The sequence below is a fragment of the Lagopus leucura genome, unplaced genomic scaffold (assembly GCF_019238085.1).
Source record: "Lagopus leucura isolate 7727_CA_CO unplaced genomic scaffold, USGS_WTPT01 Super-Scaffold_100009, whole genome shotgun sequence".
Classification (NCBI taxonomy): domain Eukaryota; kingdom Metazoa; phylum Chordata; class Aves; order Galliformes; family Phasianidae; genus Lagopus; species Lagopus leucura.
Genome location: NW_024962266.1, coordinates 11,152,421 through 11,173,553, shown reverse-complemented (window position 1 = coordinate 11,173,553; position 21,133 = coordinate 11,152,421). Strand labels below are relative to the sequence as shown.

At 34.6% G+C, this 21,133-nt stretch overlaps 1 protein-coding gene across 4 annotated transcripts in view; it reads right to left on the bottom strand.

Annotated features, from left to right (window-relative positions):
- Window positions 1–21,133, bottom strand: part of CDC14A (cell division cycle 14A) — a 55,713-nt gene that overhangs the window by 21,259 nt on the left and 13,321 nt on the right. For 3 of the 4 annotated variants that reach the window (XM_042873844.1, XM_042873845.1, XM_042873842.1), the window contains exons 4-8: window positions 17,532–17,624; window positions 12,293–12,372; window positions 5,901–5,967; window positions 3,299–3,361; window positions 284–371 (exon numbers count right to left, since the gene is read on the bottom strand). In XM_042873844.1, the coding sequence (XP_042729778.1) occupies window positions 284–371; window positions 3,299–3,361; window positions 5,901–5,967; window positions 12,293–12,372; window positions 17,532–17,624 (391 nt within the window). The remainder of the gene's footprint in view (window positions 1–283; window positions 372–3,298; window positions 3,362–5,900; window positions 5,968–12,292; window positions 12,373–17,531; window positions 17,625–21,133) is intronic. The other variant, XM_042873843.1, reaches the window with a different exon arrangement.

The following is a 21,133-nucleotide window of genomic DNA, read 5'->3' as shown; positions in this document are numbered from 1 at the left end:
CCTTCAATACACGCTCCCTTACTTTACGGAGCCCACCAGAAGAAAGGGAAGGGACCCGAGTTTCTCAAGCACTTTTGTCACTCTAAGGAAATACTGTCAGAAGACACCTGGGGAGTTGAGTTCTGTGTACATAAAATTTTCATTGCACAATTATTTCTGCAGAAGACAGTTAATCCATAAACCTCTATGATCTTTTGCTCATTTGCTATTAGTGTTTAACATGCTAAAAAAAAATAATCAAAGAGTAGCACCAAAATACACACATTAAAATCCCGAATCATACCATTTTCAAATTTGCTCTTTGGGTGTGGTCCACTAAATGCCAGAAATTTTCCTGGAATAATCCAGTTGAAATCACCATTTTCTACTCGCTAGAAAATTACAAGAGAAAGAAAAAAAAAAAAAAGCATTTTAATAACTATACAAACAAGGTTGAAAAAGGTTTTGTTTGTTTGTTTTTATAATAAGGCATTCTTGACGCATTGAAGAACTTCAGCTTACATATGACTAACATACCAGGAGATGTTTTTCAAAAACCTCTTAATAAAACAAAGCCACAACAAACTCTATTGAAGTTTTCAGGTAAAACAGAAAGGTTCTATATCTAAGATATTTCTCTCATAGAAGGTTCAGGGTTTGAAGACACCAACTTATAACAACACTGGCAAATATGTATGTTTTAATCAAAGAATTTGGAAAAATTCTTCCCTGTAAGACACTAGCAAGTGGGCACTAAAAACACAATTCAAGGACAACAAATTAAGAGCATAATTAGCCTGCAAAAACAATTATCCTTTCTTTGTACATACTGAAATTTACACTTTGTTGTAGTTCTGATGAGTTAGTAATCATAGAAGGAATGGATAAAAACATAAGACAAAAAAAAAAAAAAAAAAATCAAAATCAGGTTTCATATCTCTTTGTAACAGCAGTGCTCACTTTCCAATGGCAAGTTCAGGAAAGTTTGGTAAATTCTTTTATTGCCCAAACTGGAAAATGCCTCTTCCCCCACCCTCTTTTAAAGAGAACAGTATTCATTCCTCATTTGGCCATACAATTATTCTCAGCATCACTTATAAGGACATGGCACTCAGTTAACTGCCTTACAAAGCTCATGTTTTTAGTTCTCAGCTCATCAAAACATTTTAATGAGTGAAAGATTCCAGTAATTGGACATCACTGTAACCAATTCAACAACTGCATGCTTAGCTAACCCCATTAGGCTTGCTCCAAATGTCCTCACACAGTGAAAACTCCCGTAAGATAACAAGCTTGCATAAAGACAAGAGAACTTTGTGCCAAGTCAGTACTGCACCCCGCAGGAAGTGAATTTGTATTTCAGACTGCAATCTCAATACTGTAGCCCTCTACTCTCTTTAATAAGTTCTGAAAATAAATCTGAATTATTTTTATAGTTGCATTTATGTCTTAAATCATTCTTCAAAGAATACACTTCTGTGGAGAATTTAAATCTTAACAACTCTGAACTACATATGTATTCAGCACTATATACAAATATTACTATAGAAAATTGTAAACTTAATTATTTTTCCATCAAGACCAACAGAAGAGGAATTAGCTGTCTTGATAATGTAGTAAAACAGAAGAACTTTAGAGCTCATCCTTTAAAGAAATGAAATTTCCTTTAGCCTGTTCCCTTTAAGTCTTATGCAACTTTTCTCCACACAACTACATTTGAAGTGTTAACAGCAAATATATGGAGTATTTAAGTTTTTAGGAATTCAGCACAGTATACATCTAAACATACAAAGCTGACCATCAGACTGCCACATGTAAAGCAGCATAAGACATACAAATAATAGGCCAAAAAAATAAAGGACTCCAAGTTCTCACTTGGAACTCAGACAACGAGCAGGATTCATTCACACATACGTACAGTTCAGAGCAATATAAAATGATGTTAAGCATTGAATAAAATAGGACAGCTTTGTATACAGCTTTAGTCAACTGTTTTGCTGTTTGATTTTTATTTTGTGCAACTCAACATATACCATAGATACACACACAAGAACATGTATATACACACATACAATCCTAAGAGTTTCCACACATTTATTCCTTTTATAACAAACACTTCGTTGTTATACACAGATCCAGCAAGAAGCAGCAATTTCATACTTTGTTTTAGCTACTACTTCATTCAATCTAATTAGTTCAGCAAAGGCCATACTAATTTCTCAGTCAACAGGGAACACTGCAGTATATAGAAATCCTTCTACAGATAACCTAAGCTTTGTGAATAGCTTCATAATAAAAGGCACCCATTGCATTTGCCAACTACAGCATACATGCATGTTGTAAACTGAGTCTTCCCACCATTCAGTCCTCTCCTGGTTTTACCCTATCGCCTTAGTGCTTATGAAATATTTCCTATAGCTTATACCTACACGTACTAAACATCTATGTACAATAAGTTCACAATGAACTCTAAAAAGAGAGCTTAATACACACTCTAATGCTCAGTTCATCTTTAGCTTATACATCTTTCCCACTAACCAGTGCAACAGCAAGAACTTCAGGCAAATCCAAAAGTGAATTCTGGTATAACCACATCGCAGTCACTGACTCCCTTAAAAATACTCTCCCTTCTTTTGAAGTGTGGCAAATAAGAGACAAAAGACCATCCAAGTACTCTGGACCAAATGAATACACACTTTGAGCCTCAGATTTCTGGCTTGTAGGTATATTGTAGGGTATATTTCAAATGTTCTCTACAGCAACATTGCTTGAAAAGCACTACTGAAGACAGAGGTAGAAAGAGCTCAACCAGTTATGTTTGCATAAGTTAAGGAACAAAGGCCTAGCAGCACCCAGAGTGGCATTCTTCACTTGTGAGACAGGTGGCAGAATAATCAATGTTATATTAGCATTTCACAACTTCACTAGGTAAATATTTTGGATGTGTTCTAATTAATCTACTCCTATCTAATGAAAAAAAGCTCAGGATGTGCTTCATCTATACGGCTATAAAAGAAGTGTAACATGTGGAATTTGCAGCATCTCAAGAAGCTGCCTACAGTGTTTCAGTGCATCACATTGTAATGATACCCATCTTCCACATTGTTCACAGACAGAACCGAGTTTCAGTATCTGCCAATATTAAGGCCTCCATTGGATATCTAACCAACAGAGGAATGGTGTGGTTTCTCATACTTACCAAACACACAAAGACTATGATTTACTTGAATAAAAGTGTTTTTGCAATACATTTTAAAGCTCTGAGGTACTACGTATTCTAAATTATTTTAGGCAAATCAGACACATTAAAAGTACAAACCTCATAGTGTTCATATTCATCCACATCAAAAGTCTTAAAGTCAAAAAATCCATGCTGTAAGGCCTAAAAGGCAACAAGGTGTCAGTTCATTTTAAAATATGGTTTATTTTACATTTTACAGTTCTGTTCTTGAGAATCAAAATGAAATTACTAAACATTTGTGCTTTTGGCTTGCTGAAGTCTTTACATTAAGACGACATTAAATTTTGCACATACCAACAACACAGACAACAAAAAAAATGTAACAATGTCCAGAAACAGCAGTTTCATCATTTCTCCTTCAAAGACATTATGATGAACATACATTTGTTGCACATCACTAAAATCTTTGAGTCTTTCCATCTGACTACATGTTTTTCCTGGAAGGCACCTGACAAATTAAGAAGCAATTCCCTTTCTGCCATATTCTCATTCAATAATTTCTAGACTGAGTATGTTTTTCAGCATTTTGGACATATCAAAAAATAAAACATTGAGTTTTTTTGTTTGTTTGCTTTTAAGTTTAATGTTGTACTCTGATTTATCACTATAATACCCAGAAATAAAGCTTTACAGATAGCAGTAATAAGTATAAGCTGAACCTTGTGATTTGTTGATATCAGTTTTCCCCAACATATTCCACTGATTGAATGAAGTTAACAAGATTATACTTACAAGATCTATTAATAGGGTTGAAATAAATTGCTTAGTATTTGATTACTATTATTTTGTTTACTATTATTTAGCATTTACTTTACTATTAGTAACTATGTCAGTTTTATACCAGCAATTTGTGTATAATGCCATATTAAAGCAATTTTAGGAACTCAAAGGAGTTCATAGCACAAGCTTCTTTCAAAGAATAGTTGGAATACATTTCAGAGGCTTGTATCTATATGGAATCTAACACATTCTGAAAAGTACAGATATTGCACAACATTCTAGGATTAAGGTGATTTAAAAACATACCACATTATTGTTTAGCATATTTGTCACTATTTGCTAAATTTAAGGACCTGTTTCTTTTTGTTAAGGCAAAAACAAAATAGCTTCTCTAACACACAATTCAGTCTTATGTTTGGATCTCTCATGATACCTAAGATACTGAGAGGTTTCTTCAAATAGCAGATTATAAAATTGTTATTTCATTTAAGCATGGCTGGATGGCTGCACCCCAGAATAAGTAAACCCCTTGAATTACATACATCCATATACACATATATATATATATATATATATATACACACACACACACACATGTATGGTATATCTGAATAATGAAATTTACCCAGTTAGATTAAAATTTAGTTTAGACTGAGCTGTACAGTTTCTGCTCCAAATGTTTTTACTTTTGTAGATGAACTGGACAAAGATTCAATAATAAATTTCATGGAGACAAAAGATGGAAAATTGATTCTCAAAGTCCTCTTGACATGTTTGTTGCAGATATATTATACTGACTGCTCCTGAATGCTTCACAGAGCATCAGGATCTGTACAATGCCACACAAATTAGAGTCTTACTGCTAACTGACAGCTCCTTTCCCACCCCCAGAGAACTAAAAATATTAAGCTTTATCTGTCCTTTTTTCAGTTTTTTAAGAGACACTTGTTTTGCCATTCTTTTAAGAATTACTAATAGCCTATAAAGTATCAGTACAGAACCATTTATATAAACTGTTCTTCTCACCAAGATCACTAGAAATTCAGGTGAACAGGAAGTGATCTTTGCTTACAGTATAAAGTATATAATGTAGCATAAGATTACCAAATGAAGTGTAAAATAATTTTTATTTTATTTTATTTTATTTTAAAGCAGCACTAGATTAATTTTCCCCAGGATCACAACCACAAACATAGCACAGGATCACAGAATGGCTGGGTTGGAAGGTACCTCAAGGATCATGAATCTCCAACCCCCTGCCACAGTCAGGGCCACCAACCCCCACATTTAATACCAGACGAGATTGCCCAGGGCCTCATCCCCTCATCTGGCCAATTTAAGTTATCAGTTAACAACTGATAAATTAGCAATTTCAATTATCCTTCTCTAACTTTGTTGGTAGGTTTCTAATATTTACATTGGGTGTCATACGTACTTAGAAACCATAGCAGAGGTTTAAAAAGCCAGTTGACTAGATTTTGAAAGCAACATGCTAAAATACCAAGAAGGTGCGTTAGTTCCCATTCTTTTTAAATGATTTTCAAAATACTGGCATCAAAAAAACAGAACCAAGTGAAGCCAAGTACCTGCAAAAAATGTATTAAAAGGTGCTCAGAATACCTATGTGTCCACAAGACTTCAGTTTAATCAATTTATGTTATTCTCTTTTACCAATGTTCATAAATAATTTAGCACACTAAGTCTGTAAATTCTATCCAGCTGGGACTGGAATTTTTGCACATCCTATTTAAGGTGAACTACAAAACCTACGAAAAGCCAGGCTAAGTAAAACATAACCCTCTGCATTTGTCACTACTCAGAGCTCTCAGTAATTCAGGCTTCATGAACAGATTTTCTAATGTATTTTAAGTGTACTTTGCTGTTTTTTTGTTTGTTGTTGTTCATTATTTTTTTTTTTAAGTCAATTTAAACCTGTTTTTCCAAGAAAAAAAGTGATTACCTTATTTATTCCCTGTAAACAGTCCAAGATGGTGAGATTGTAGGTGCAGTTCCCAAATGAAGCATCCCTATAAATTCAAACAAATTAATTTAATGTAAGTATCCTTTTAACAGCTCAGGAAGAGGTAGCACATAATAGAATATTATCAAGTTATTCAGTCCTCTTGGAGAACTCTCATGGAAGTTCCTAAAATACATTGCTTACCAGCTTCTCCATGCTGAAGCACGCCTCTATCAAGGATATAGCTCAGTGTGAGCACAGTTACGATACTGAAATTATTTTCAGTATGTGTTTACATGTCAGCTACCCACATGGCCTTGGACCAAATTATTTATGCTCTCCTCAAACAGGAAGCTTTGCTATTCTCTTTTAGTTGCACAAGGTCAGTAGCACACAAAGCAAAACTTGCTTTAAAAATTATTCAAGTCTTCCTCTGTAAAAAGAAAAGACAAGCTGACTACGAGCTTGGATTGCACTTCAGGGCTCTCATTTTGATGTGTGATTCCAAACACGATTATAAATTAATAAGACAGGAAATTGAAAGTTACTTGATATTGGGCCTGCCATTAGAAAAACAATTTCTCTTTAAAAAAAAAAAAAAAAAAGAACACTAAAAAGCAAAATATATTCGAGAAGGAAGAGACACCAACATAAAAACAAATGCTACCACTGAAAATAACAGCAACACTAATTGGAGAAATAAAAGAAGTACGTCTCAAGCTTTGCTTCCAATCAGTTTGCATTTTAACAAATTCTGCCTGGGCAGACTTCCAAATCAGTCACTGAATAAATACTTTACAGTTTTGCTCTGAACTACTTTATTGAGGATGTTAAGAAATGCAATTTATCAGAACAGTAAAAGTTCTGGATTTCAGACATAAATTTTTAATCCATAATTTATTCAAAATTTAATTCTTTCATTAGATACTTCCACTTTTGAGACTCTACTTGCTATAAGTAGCATGGAATTTATAGTATTGATATGGTCTTTTAATCTGAAAAGAGTTCTAACAGTAGAATACTGGTCACATATTACGAGCAAATAATAGAGAAGTCTCAAGCAAGTAAGGTTCATAGAAAATGCATATTTTAGGAAAATGAGAAGCTACAAGAACTACAGTTTCATATTACAGGCAGGCCACTCAAGAAAGTCTGCCAGGTTACTAGATTATTAACTGAAATAATTATCACAATGTTTTAGAACAGAAATTTTAACATGTCAGTAAATATTAAACATCCAAAACTAATGACAAGGTTTTTCAAGATACAAAGCTATAAAGTATTTTGACTGTATTGGATAAGCAGATTATATCACAACAGAAAGCAATAAGATTACAAGGCTATCTATTTTTCACAGAGAGAAGTTTTTTCTTTTTTGCACAAATTTTTCAGCAAAAAAAAAAAAAAAAAAAAAATCTGAGCAAAAAAAAATTATTCGGACAAAGTGGGAATATATACATGACAAAAATACTTAGAAGTTACTACAGTTTGATAAAAGGGACAGCAAACAAAAAACTAAGACAATGCAAACACAAAACTAAGTACTTAAAGAAATCTGAATAGAAGACAATTGTAACAGTGTCCAATATTCTGCCATTTTGCTACAGAGTTGAACAGCAACTTTTTAAAATATTCAATCTCCTTATCAACTTGATAACAATTCTGTGGAATAAATTGAAGTTTCAGTATTCTGACCTTAGTCAAAAAAAAGCTTATTTTGACCTAATACACTGAGCATTTCAAATAAACTCAGTGAAAATATATTTTTGTTTATAGGAAGTTGCCTAAGATATTTTAAGTCACTGTTTTTATTCCCTCTTTGTTTAAAGCAAAACAAAAACACATTTCCTTCCCCAATCACCTAAATAACTTCCTCCTCAAGCAGAGGAACTTGGCTGAGTTACTGAGTTTTTTCACTGGATCAGAAACAGAAGACATAAGCCATGCCAAAGCACTACAAATCTGTGTAAGTATTTAAAGAACAATTTGATCTTGTTTCCCAAACATTGCTAAATTAAAGAATTTACTGGGAAAAAAAAAATTGAGGTAGCAGAATAGCTACCTCAACTTCAGCATTCTTCGTGTAAACTATTCTTCCTTTTGCTTTCATATAAAAATTCAAGACTGTCACTAAAAATCATAGGATCACCAAGGTTGGAAAAGCTCTCTAAGATCATTCAGTCAACCATCCACCTATCACCAGTATTTCCCCACTAAACCATGTCTCTCAGTACAACATCTAAACGTTTCTTGAACATCTCCAGGGGCAGTGACTCCAGCTCTGTGGCAGCCTGTTCTCACACTTGATCACTCTTTCAGATTAAAGTTGCCTGGAGCGGTTGCAGCCAAAGTGCAGGAAATACTGGGCTCTATCAGAAATAGCAGTAGCCTTCACAGAAGTGAATATAACTATTCCCACACCACAGCAATCTGAGAAGCCAATTACATAGTACTGGAGCCACTATTATGCATTTCATTGAAGCATTTGTCACCATTGTTAAAGTTCCAGAATAATAATTAGTAATAATAATTTTAGCAGCATAAAATGCAATAAATTCTCAGTGATCCACCTTCTGTGCAACAGTAAAACCAGATACAAACACTACCAGAGTTATGAGAAAGAGTACTTTAAATAAAAAAATTCTACTAACTACAAAGAAATAGTGTTTTAGATGAAACTACAATCAACTGCACACATTCTTCCTACTTCAACTTGTTCTCCTTTGCTCACCATTCTGGGTAGCCTGGCCTAGTGGTTGGTTACCCTGCACATAACAGGAAGGTTGAAACTAGATGATCATTGTGGTTCTTTTCAACCCAGGTCATTTTATGATTCTATAAAAAACTAATGTGCAAAATTATTAAAGATGGATGCTGGAAGATGCTGGAACTACTTATGCATGTACAAAGACATTTTGAGAGTTTTACTGATGGAAACAGAGGAATTTGGATTTACAGTGCTATACCTTCTTAACTCTGAAGCATGTGTTAAAGAAAACAAGAAAAAAAAAGATTTCATTTCTGACCAAACAACAGAGAAGAGCAGACACAGACTTCTCCTGCACTGTATTACACTGTGGGAGCTCCAATTTCTGTGGCTGATTCTGTGTTTTGTTACAGTATTATTTTTTTTAAATGGCCAAATCTTGATTTTCTAACAGTGCTTTGCCAACTATTACCTGACAGTTCTATTTGGTTTCAAAATCAGAAATATTCATGTATTTCTCACATATAGATGTAGCATGAATCTGAGCTGGTATTATAGAGCTGCAAATCCCACATCCGATTTCCCAGTTACCAGAGCTGACCTCAATACTGCATAATGCTTTCTCTTTCATCAAATCTCCAAATGCCATCAATAAGAGAATAAATTGTTTTCTCAGAACTTGCAAATAAAGAAATGAATATCAAAAAAAAAAAAAAAAAGCAAAACTGAAGTTAAATTCATGCCATATCTAGAAATATAACTAAGTTAAAATGCCCGTTTTTCCCTTTTGTGTAGGAAGTCAGAGTAGATTGAAATGAAAATCTAAAACAGCTTTACAGTAGAAAGCTGATATTTATCATGGTTTAAAATGATGTTAGTGGTGTTTTCTTAAGCGGAAGCAAGAGGATAGAGAACAAAGTCTTCAATAGACTAGAGTATTAGCAAATCAGCCAAAAAAAAGATGAAAGATTCTCAAATACAGCCATGCCTAATCCTCCTGCGCTGTCTTTGGTTTTTCCATTAAAAATAAAAAAAATATTAAGCTTTCATACATCTTTAAGAGGAGTATGCTGACTTCTTCCCACCCATGAATGATATTCACTGACGCTGCCTTCAGATGAAAAACCCAGCTGAAGATCTAAACCGATTAAGGCTTTTTGAGGTCACTGAGCTCAATGAAAGTAGATCAATTTCCCAGTGATATTTTCATGTAAACATGCCTCAGAAAAACCTGACAGTCTTGCAGGGCTTCTACCTATTGAAAGCTGTCTGGCTTTTTTTTTTTTTTTTTTTTTTCCTCCAAATAGAAGACACTTGACATATCAAATTAACAAGCCTGTTAAATAATCTAGCTGTAACACTGAACCTCTGATCACTGCACACTGATAAAACTCTTACATTTGAGACTATGCCACAGATAAGCTGTACTATGTAAGTTATGCAACATCTAAGTGCCAGGCTGCAAAGTGTAAACTCAAAGTCAGTAAGACCTGAATTCCAATCATTAATAAGCCAAGTTATTTCCTCTCCAGATCTTAGAATAAGAGAGAAGACGGCACTTTTCATTTTACGTAAAAGTCATTTTAGCCCTTTTTCAAGACGCTACCTGTGTAGTACAAGCTTCCTCACTGCATAGATTGGTTTTTTTGCACAGAATAGTCTGAAGCCAAGCAGATATAGTACCTAATATGGCAGCTCAGATTCATACACTTCAAGTCTCTGTATCACGCTGTATTTTGTATTAGAGATGCCAGAAGTATCTTAGAACACAGCTGAAAATCATTTGATAAGTCTTGGAAAACCAAGAAAGAAATGTTATTTTTTTCCTATTCCCAGCTAACATTGATTGCCCCATTGCAGGCCCTCACAAAATCTACTTGTCCTTCTCCCAGCCCCAGTAATTCTTAAGCTCCTTATGTATTTATTCCAGCCTCTTCCTACAAATTTAATTCATAAATAACCCCAACTCCCACCCCATAACTTCCAGACTCCCTATTTCCTATCTAGCCTCCTATATTTTTAAAGTAAAGAAATCTATCTCCTCACTCCTTTTTTTCCTCACCTCCTGTACAGCTAAATTAGAAAGCTTTCTTTCCCAACATGATAAACTATACCACATAGGTAACAGAATCTTCTTAGGCTTTTACCCAGTGCCAAGACTTGACACAGTACAAAATGCCCTCAGAAAAACTTAAGTGCTTTCCAGCCTGACACCAAATAAGAAAAAATATTCAAGAAATCAAGATATTTATTTCTTCCAGCATATAGAAAAATTCCCCCCCAAACTTCAGAACTCCATATTCCTTTAGTAACAGAAAGGCCCTGCTTAAGACTACTTCCTTTCAATCCTCTCCTTTTCTGACCCCAGAGTAGCTAACTATTCTATTTTGGAACAGAATCTTGTGAATTTTGACTCTGGCTCTGCTGTGAATACTTGTTTGATACTTGCAATATTAATGATATATTAATACTACAATCATGCTAATTTTCTTTATGAAGTTAAATAATTATTTAACATAATTGCTTTGTAGTTCTTAACCAGTCTCACAAGAAATCAGAGTCAATTACTCTCACTGCTCTGAGCCAGTCAAGCAGAGACAGCACTTCTACTATATTACTTGCATCTTCATAAGGGATTGGTTGCAAGGTATAGGTAAGTAGACTTTTTCCTTGAAGACAAAAGGTTGCATGAAACTGTTCTGAAAGAAAAAGACGATTGCTCCTAAATTTTCTGTCTTATAATTTCAGGACTTGATAATGAAGATTCTTTTCTGTGTCAGTACCTTGTTTCGACATATCTTAATTTTTTCTTTGACAAAGGAAGAAGCAGAGAAGGAACATAAAGACATAGCAATTTACTATAATTTTGAACAATAAGTTTTTTAGAATAGATGAACAAAATAAAGCTGTTCTCAGGTAACACACATCCTACACTACTGAAAAAGTTTGGCTTCCTACATTATTAAGTTTTGCTTTTAAAGAAAGGTTTGAATAAATTAAGCTAAGATTCTGAAAAAGTTAGGTTGCATTAGTTATTAAAACTCTTATATGAAAAATACTGTTTGATTGTTATTAATCTCCTGCCTAAATCGAACAATTGAGACAGCACTATTTGATAGGAAAGGGAGAAGCAGTTCTCTAGACTCCATTTAAATGCTGCGTTGTAATCTCCAGAAGAAAAGGAAAAATTCTGGTGAAGTATTTCACTTGTTGCTCTGCTCCAGAGAGTATATAAAAATTATTAGAAATCATCTACTCATTGAAAACAAAGGCAAAGCAACTTAACTTGAACCTCAGTAGTTATTCTTTTACACTGAGAAAATGAAACAGGAGAAAAAAAATCTACATAAGTCCAGCAGGTTAGCTGCTAAGCAGTCGAGAAGATTAAAATTCTAAATAGTAAAGTTTAGATTCTAAAGCACAAACATGCTAACAAGTATTTTTTAAATCTGAAAGCTTGCAAAACTGGGAATATCACATAAAACTAAAGTAAGTCTAAACAGTTTATTTTTCCAGCAGCAAAGCAAATAATTCCGTCAGAAGTAAAGAAAATTCTGTGCATTACACATTCATTTCCATGTCAGACATGAAGCCATTTTCTAGGAAAGGAGAGGAATTTAGAAAAAAAAGCATATTTAGCAAATTCCAAAAACAAAATATAGGCCCATTTGTGATGCTCACATACCTAAATGGAATATACGGTGGATTAGATCCAGACAGAAGTGTCCTGTATGCTTCTTCTGGTGTTTTCTTCAAGTATATTACCTAAAGGGAGGGAGAAGAAGGGGTGAAGAGAGGAAAATAAATAAATGAGCCCTGAGCCTGAAGAGTCATTAACTATTTGCATGTTTCCCCCAAACCACTAAACTTTTTCAGAAAGTATTCCATACAGCTTAACAAGCAACTGCTGTGCTATCTGCAGGTCAAAAAAGCATACCCACATCATCTGAAAGCTTCAAAAATCAAGATATAGGAGAACTACTGTGAGCATCTGTTGTGTAATCTGCACTTTTTTTTTTTTTAAGTCTCACTCTGCCCCAACTGGGAGACTTTAAAACAGATGCACCATTGTATTAGGATGCAAAACAAGCATCTATACTAGAAGCTCTCTGCCCAAATTCAGATGATTCAAAACAAATATAGTAGTTGAAAAAGGAAACGTTTCCTCTGAGCTTTTGTAGGGAAATGTTTCCAACACAAGTGGTTCCAGATTCCCAATTGTCAAAACACCCCCAAGCGAACAAGATGTCAAACTCAGCAAGTGAACCGGTTACTATGAGACCAGCCTATAGTTAATGTAGCATACTAAAGCAAGGCTTGTTCTGATACCACTAAAAACTATTTGATTCACTGGTTCAACACCACAGTCAGCAATCGTAAGATGAAATCACCTCACTGCATTCCAAATGCAGTGTGAACAGTAAAATTGCTCATAAAATAAATCCAATTTGTAATACATACTAAGTGCATTATTTATAAGTAGATATCCAGTTTGGGGTGATATTGTATGCTGTATGCTGCAAATATGTTTTGAAAACTAAGTGACACAACTTGCCTACACATTTCTCTGCAACTCAGCTTATAGACAGCACCTACTTTCACTTTGCGCATTTAATTGTGGAATATAAGGCATTAATAATGATTTTCTTAACAAAAACATAGGTCCTGAAAGCTTTGATTTTCAACTTCTGACCTTGAGCACACAGAAACAGAAGTAAGCAGCAGCCATTCTCAGAATGCTTGCAATTTGTGTTATGTCTAGAGTTGTATCTCAAGTTAATAGAATTCTCAATATTCTGTAGGATGTTAAAAAGTTGCAAATGATTCCACAACTGAAAGGCCTTTGTACTTGCTTCCAAAGGAGGAAATACTACTTGAACAGTAGTGTAATACGCTTAGATTAAGAGAGAACAAGCTCTTACAGCTCCAGGTAGGACTCAGAAATGTAATTTATATTTTTTTAACCAGGGAAAAACACTCCTGCAAATGGCAGGCAAACGATGATGATATTAGTTCACCATTTCTCAATTTCATTTGACCTGATAAAACTTATAAACTTCAGAACTTGATGGCTTTTCTCTGGCATTACAGAAAGCTATCAGTACTAAAATAAGTAATCACAAGAAATACGACCAGCCCACTTGCTAGAAAAAGGAAAAAGAGCTCAGTGGATTTCTTTTTAGAGCTTGTCACAGTAAGTGTTGTGTTTCACCAGGACTACTCAAAAGGCAGATTTTGGTCCACTGATCAAGTTTTGATCTTAGAAGAACTGTAGCTGTAAGGGTACAGACTCTTCCACAGAGGCTTCAAAACTTTTCAGACAGTAGAGAACACAGTCAAATAGGGGTTCCTTGTCTTCCAATCAGAACAAAAAAAAAAAAACAACATAATGAAGACCTTAACATTACGGTAAGAGGCACACTCCACCTCTGTCCAACTCACCCATTTAACACATGAGAATACACACTATCCTTCATGATTTCTCCAAGAGTGATTTCTCTGCTGACAAGTGAGGAGTCAAGCAATCTCTGCAGTATAATTTAGTCAAACCTATTCCCTCTTGCCTCCATCCCTCTTCTCTCAGTTTCAAACAAAAGCTATTAAGGACGTGTTGAGTCAAACCAGGCAAGTTTAGTTTGAGTAAGCATGAAAGTACTTGTAACAGTATTTTAAAACTATTATTTTTTTTTAATAATTAACTTCTGTGGAAAACAATATTTAAAAAAAATAAAACAAACAAAAAACAAACAACCCTAAAACAAGCCTCCAAACATACTAAGAGATGAGCAAAACAATACTAACACTCTGTAGAATCTGATTGGACTTCGCAAAAGTCAGCATCACCCCCACGTCTGACAGCACACAACATTTTATGCACTAGTCCCAGCAATTTAGTAGTTCAGACTTCCTTCTGTGTAAGACCAGTGAAATCTTCCCTTTCTTCTATTCCTGAAAGACTTGAAGTATTTGTTCTCATTAATCTTAATTTTATGATGAAATTAATTATTGCAGAATTCTTATGAATGAGGACATTAATTTAGCAACTGGACGTGATTAATCAATGCACAGAAAGTCTGTTGTAGAAACCAAAATACAGAAGACTTATCTTTGTGATATGCAATTTACAAACAATAAAGTTACTGTGAACAAAATTTTAAGCTCTCTCAAACTTAAGACTATTCTAAAATATTTTAATAGCTATCTTTCAGTTCAACTTGTCTAAGAAACTGCTTAAAGAAACAGTCTAATTTGCATAATCAGCACTGGAAACCCATTCCTAGAACATGATCCACTATTTTCCAAGTTTCATTTTGCACTTAATATTTTAGCACCAGGACAAATAACACAAGCTTTCTCAATTGACTTTCACACATCCATAGAGTTCAAAGCTGTAAGACTTCCTGGCCTCAGAACCTCATGTAATCAAAACCAAGGCAAGCATAGAAGATCTTGAATTAAAGAGTGCATACATAAAATCAAATGATCAAATCACCAACTATACTTAAGTCCTTCACTGAAGGTATGACTAGATTATCAGAAATCTTCTTATTATATAATCCAAGAATGTACAACTACTGCATGTGACTGAACAATGCCCTTAGAGGTGAATTGCTCTGAAAGCGCAAATATCATTTCCCAAAGATGAAACAAATATACCTGGATTATAGAATTTAAACTTCTGTAGATAAAAACAACAACACAGCTATCATACAAATCAGATTTTAGATGGTTCATAAATAACTTTTTAGAATACAAATGTTATGAATTTATTGGCAGTATAATCAACTACTATAAAAGGATGTGAGCAAAATTTCGCTACACTGGCAAGTCTAGAAATACACACCAACAGATACAATTCTGGGTTGAAAATTTTATATAATATCAGATACCTTTGTGCAAACTGTTTTCCAATACTACATTAGATTGAGATTAATTGAAAAGTGACTCTGCTGCAAATAAATTGTTTATAGGTACTGGACTCTGTTTTTGCATTGACAGCACCATATTAGTAAAGAATTACTATAAATGCATTGTATCTTCTAATAATTAGAAGATAATAATTAGATCTTCTAACAATTAGAAGAGACGCAGAATACCTACTAGTCTGACAGTAGAGAAATGGTATCAAATGCACACATGGATTGCTTGCAGATGTCAGAAGTTATGAGATATAAGCAGCTTAACATATACTAAGCTGGCTTAAAAGTGCCTGCAGTCCTGGCACATTGGTTTACCTTGTTCTACACATAAGGCTCCCCTCTTATGTATGATAGGCCACCTGGTACCTTCTACGAGTGCATATGCAGTCACATCATGGTACAGATGCTATGTGCTCCTCATCACAATTTTCATTAGACTGATTTCTACCCCTTGCCAGTGTGCGTCCTTATCCTCTTAGCTGCTGAAAGAACAGTTCAAATTCAGACTACCAAGTATACCACTGCTCCAGATTTCATGTCTTATATACCATAAATATGGAATAGTCTTATTTAGCTGATGAGTTCCCAATTTGGAGACCTGTCTTATATCTTACATATCTCCTTACCTTTCTGTTCCTAAAGCTTGGCTTTGCAAGATCCATTAACAAACAGTAGCTCTCCTTGGGTCTAGCTAATGCTTATAAGGTCCTTTTAACCCATTATTTACAGACAACAGAAAATGCTAGTTCTAGCCATTCCAATTCTTCTAGGATGTACTGAGAGTTCAAGGTAGGATCAGACAAGAGCAAACCAGTGAAAGAAATTAGATGCTACAGTTTATACATGCCAAATGAGTGCTTTCCCTGTAGTTTTAAAATATAAACAATCATTCCATTCAGATTTTTTTTTTTTTTTAAATATATTTTCCTTCCCCTTCACCACAAGAGTGTTACCTGCCTTTGTCTGCCACTTAATTTTTATTCTTCTTTTTATGGAATTGTTCCATCAGATTTACTCCCAGGATTAAAAATATACTCCAAATATTTTTAAAATTTAACTTAAATCTATTTATTCCCTTATCTTTCAATTTAAATAGATCTTCTTCCTTGCATTTATACACTAGCCCCATGCTCACAGCAAAATGTTTTCATTGTTTCATTACAAGAATGTGCAACCTAAGGACTTTCAGTATAATCATATGCGTTTATTCAACTTTGCTTTCAGCAAGACCTCAGTCCTGAAAAAAATATACACACAGTTCACAGCCTGACTTAACAGACACCTCCACAAGTCAGCTGACCCTATGGATGCCAGCTCAGGGCCAGCAGCTTGCTAGTTCAAACAGTGTAAAGTGTCAAACCTTTTAAGTTTTCCACAAGTTTGTTTCAATTCTGGAAAGGAAAGCAGGAAGGTGAAAGTTCAAGTTTGAGCTCGACTGCTATGACAACACACAAGCAGCTGTGCAAATCTCAGCTTAGGATCATCAAGATTTGTGTGACATCATAGTAAGTAGGGATTGTGTACCTAAGATAGCCCTGTTTTGCTCATAGTCTGTAATATTACAGGGCTGAAATGCATCAGGTCCTCCATTATTATCAGCAGACAACAGAAAAAAAAAGAAAAAACAAAAAATAAGATGGGTCTGGTCTTACAACTTAAAGGCTTTAAGAGAAAGCTTTCTCCCACTCCAGCATGAATCTCACTGTAATCTTAAGAATTAATTGATCCTAAGCCTAGCAGTTTTAGAGTTTGTGGTTTGTATTTTTTGACATTCAAGGAAGTGGTGCTATGGGAAAAACATGTATGTCCCAGTGCCACTCCTTCTGCAAATAAAAAAAGATAAGCCTTGTCTAACACTTAAATAGCAGAATTTGAGCTTAGAGGAGAATTAAATGACAACCTGCCTGCCTACCTCCCTCAGGAGCCATCCCCTGGGACATTCATTTACACAAGAAATATTTCTTAAGGAAGGCTAAAAGTATCCAAGCAACAATCAGTACTTACAGCATATGCACCTATTAAAAAAGCTGCATTTGCTCGTTTCCGCTGGTCAAAACTGGTATAGAAAACTATCTTCTTTCTTGACAGACTGAAATACTGTTAAAAAGAAAAATAATTTTTAAATAATCACACAGTATATTTACTGAGAATACATTTTAAAAATTCCTTCAGAGGCTGTTTTTCCCAACACTGACATGTAAATGAGCTTCTTAAAGGAGCAAAAGTTACTGATACTACGGACAATCTTCTTACATTACAGATAAAAGTGCAGGGAAACATTTGCTGTTCCAGAGCAAATATATTAGTTTTGCTGTGCAAAAATACACTATAAAATGCAGTTCAATCAAAATAGTCATGATAAAATGCTTCTTTTCCTAATGTAAACATTTGAACAATAGCTTAGGGATATTGTTGAAAGGTACTGCAATTGTTAAACTCTCCCACTTGTTAAATGCCTTCAGTACCAAACTCTATGGAGAAAACCAACTTTTTTTCTCTGAGGAAAAACTCCAACAAAACAATCTTCCTCTATACTACCTGCATATGGGGTGACAGACAACATATTTTGAAAGCTTCAATAATAAGTTTATAAAAATGCTATGCAAGTGAAAAGCCTGGAAGAAACAAAAAACAACAGTTAAGCACAGAATAAAGTAGGAAGTCTTGCCATTTTTTTCGTAAGAAGAAAAGAAGCCTCTGTCAGAGTTCTGTGGACAAAACAGCCATTGAGAACAAGAGCAATGAGCACAAGAACAATAAGAACAAGCTGCAAATATTTAAAACTAAAGAGAAAACTGTCATTTAAAAATGGAAACTAGACAGTTTATTGCAATTTTAAAAAATTATTTTTTACTTCATGAATTTCTACTCTAAGTACATTTTGCAACATTATCACATGAGTTTTTCCAGGTAGATTTGTGGTACAGTAGCCATTTGAGGGAGACATCAACAGAAGTACCAGACTTTGCTCCTAAATATTTGAAAAGTATTTTCATTTTTAAAAATTGTGCAACATTTTTACATAGGCTGCACTGAAAGTAATGCCTTCTATTTATTTCAAAGACGAAAAGCACAACCACACTATTTGATAGAGCAGATTCTCAGATACAAAAATGTTATTTTCCAACATAGCCTCCACCACTAGCCAATTCACACAGATGAGCTGATTGAGACACTCTTAATTTTATGGTGTTACAGTAGTGTAAAATGTATCAGAATATTGTTTGGAAAGTTCACCCTTACCACCATACCACTGACATCCTCCCCTGGTGTTGTGGGTCGGCACAATGAAATAAAAAAGCATTACTTTCACAGCAGCCCTTATAAGAACTGCCTCTATTCCAATGCTACTATTACTCAAGTTCAGTACTCAAACTCCTACTTGACACTTCAAGTTTACTTTCTTCTCCTGCCCTTGGCACAGGTGACACTTGGTGGCAGGAGATAAAGTAACCGTAGGATTGCGTTTTGGTTACTTAATTCATACCACTGCATCTCACTTACAGAGAAAGCTCACCTTATTCTTGTAGCAAATTTTAGGAACTGGTTTAACTGCAGAATCAAATTTGGCACCTCCAAAGCACCAGGAGAAAACTGCTGTACGCATCACAGTGAGGTACTTACTCCCACCCCCCAGAGAAATAGTATCTTCCAGAGCAAATCTAACAGTACATTCCAAGCTGGTCTCATTACCCACAGTTCCATAGGCACATAGGCTGTGAGAACCAATGCAAGTGAGTGCATCTAAATAAGATTACAGTTCCCAAGAGGGATGATCACTATTGATTAGAAGAGGTCATATCTTGAGATCAATGGCAACATCTCTCTGTGTATACACAAACATACAGAGCATAAGTAGTTATTTAATTAGCAAAGCTTTCAATTTTTATTAAAACTTGTCAAAATTTTAAGATTCCTCCTTTCTTCCCCCTCTTCAGTTTCTTAATTTTAGTGCTCTCTAACTGCAGTTCCACCCATGACGTGTGGGTGGGATCACATCACAGTAGTTATGCAACAGTGACAGAACTTCAATTATAACTTGTTGACTATTACTTATTTTAAAGCAAAGTTCCTTGTAAAGGTTTATGGTTCACCTGAAATACTACTTGAAAGTGCAAAAAGTATGTGCCAGTTGCTAGCTGTCCAGAAGTAAGTTCTAGTCAAAAAGACCATCTTTCATGCTTTATGTTACAGAGCAGACTTCTTTGTCATACAGATATATAAAGTCAGTCCAGTTCTGAAATATTTTTGTATTAGAAAGATGCAAGTGATAGCCCACCTTAAATGCTCCCAAAACATAAAAATGAAAGTAGAGCATTATCACTGCTTCAATTTCAAAAATGCAAGGGTTTAATCTTTATGATTAAAATCTTTATGATTACACAACTGTGCGATTTGCCTTTTTAAAATCCTGAATAAAACTTCAACACAGAATTGAAAAGCAATGCAAAATTAATGGTCTACAGCATAGCAAGCAAAGCAAAAGTTGATCAGGATATGATCAGTCACTATTTGTTTACCCACAAGTTACAGAAAAATCAAACTTCACGGCAGATGTTGCTGAACTGACCTGCTGCATGCATGAATATTTCTATTACTGCTAACACAAATTCTTCACTCAGTTACACTTTAAGTATCAGTATTAACCTATCCAAACAATAAAAGGAATATACTGACATTTTGACCAAATTTCATGAGCAAAGTCTAGTTCTGGCAAGATTCAATGACAAGTGTTAAGGACATTTGTTTTTAACGTCTTGTTTTATGGAATTTGTTTTCTTTTGTGTGCTTGTTTGTTTTGTTTTTAAGTAAAGAAATGCCTCCAGAGCTCCACCTGAGATTTTGTTTCCTTCAATACTGCACAACTCAGAAGCATCAAAAAATGTTTCAAGAGACTCTCACAGTGAGATTTCCAGAAGATAGCTACAGTTTAGGATGATACAGTAATACTGTTGCAACTCCCCCCTTATTTTTTCAGAAGTTAAAACAGATGCACTGTGAAATACAAAATACATTTTTCTTTACCGATAAGAAAATTTCAGTGGAACACAAAATGTAATAAAGCAGTACCTGTCAAGATATTTCTCAGAGGAACTCACTCAGAGACAGTCTTTTTTAATAAAAGCAGAAGCTATAAGAGAAGTGCAGCAGGTTTTGTTTCAGTCAATAAAACTAATTCACTGATGTATGAAAGGATTCCAGAATATTTTTTTCCATTTTAAAATTATTTAAAATTTTATAATACATTAATTTTTGCTTCTTGAAGATCCCAAGAGAGATTTATTTACATGGCTCTACAAGAAATTGCTGTAATGTGTTTAATAAAGTCAGATCCATGCAAATACTGCTTAAATAAATGCACACAAATGCACTCACCTAAGTAACAGTGAATGCAATGCTTGCAGCCTAGCCATGGAAAACAGCGTTTTAAAAAAAAAGTACATGCAATCTGCCTCAAACTTAAGCTGTCCTAAAGCAGATGTCCTAAGATGTCCTAAAGCAATTACCACAACACGGCACAGAAGAAATGTTAGTCCCACTGTTCATAGGCCTGCTAGAATCTTCCCTTACTGCTTTTCCATCTTCAGCAAATCAAATCATTTCCC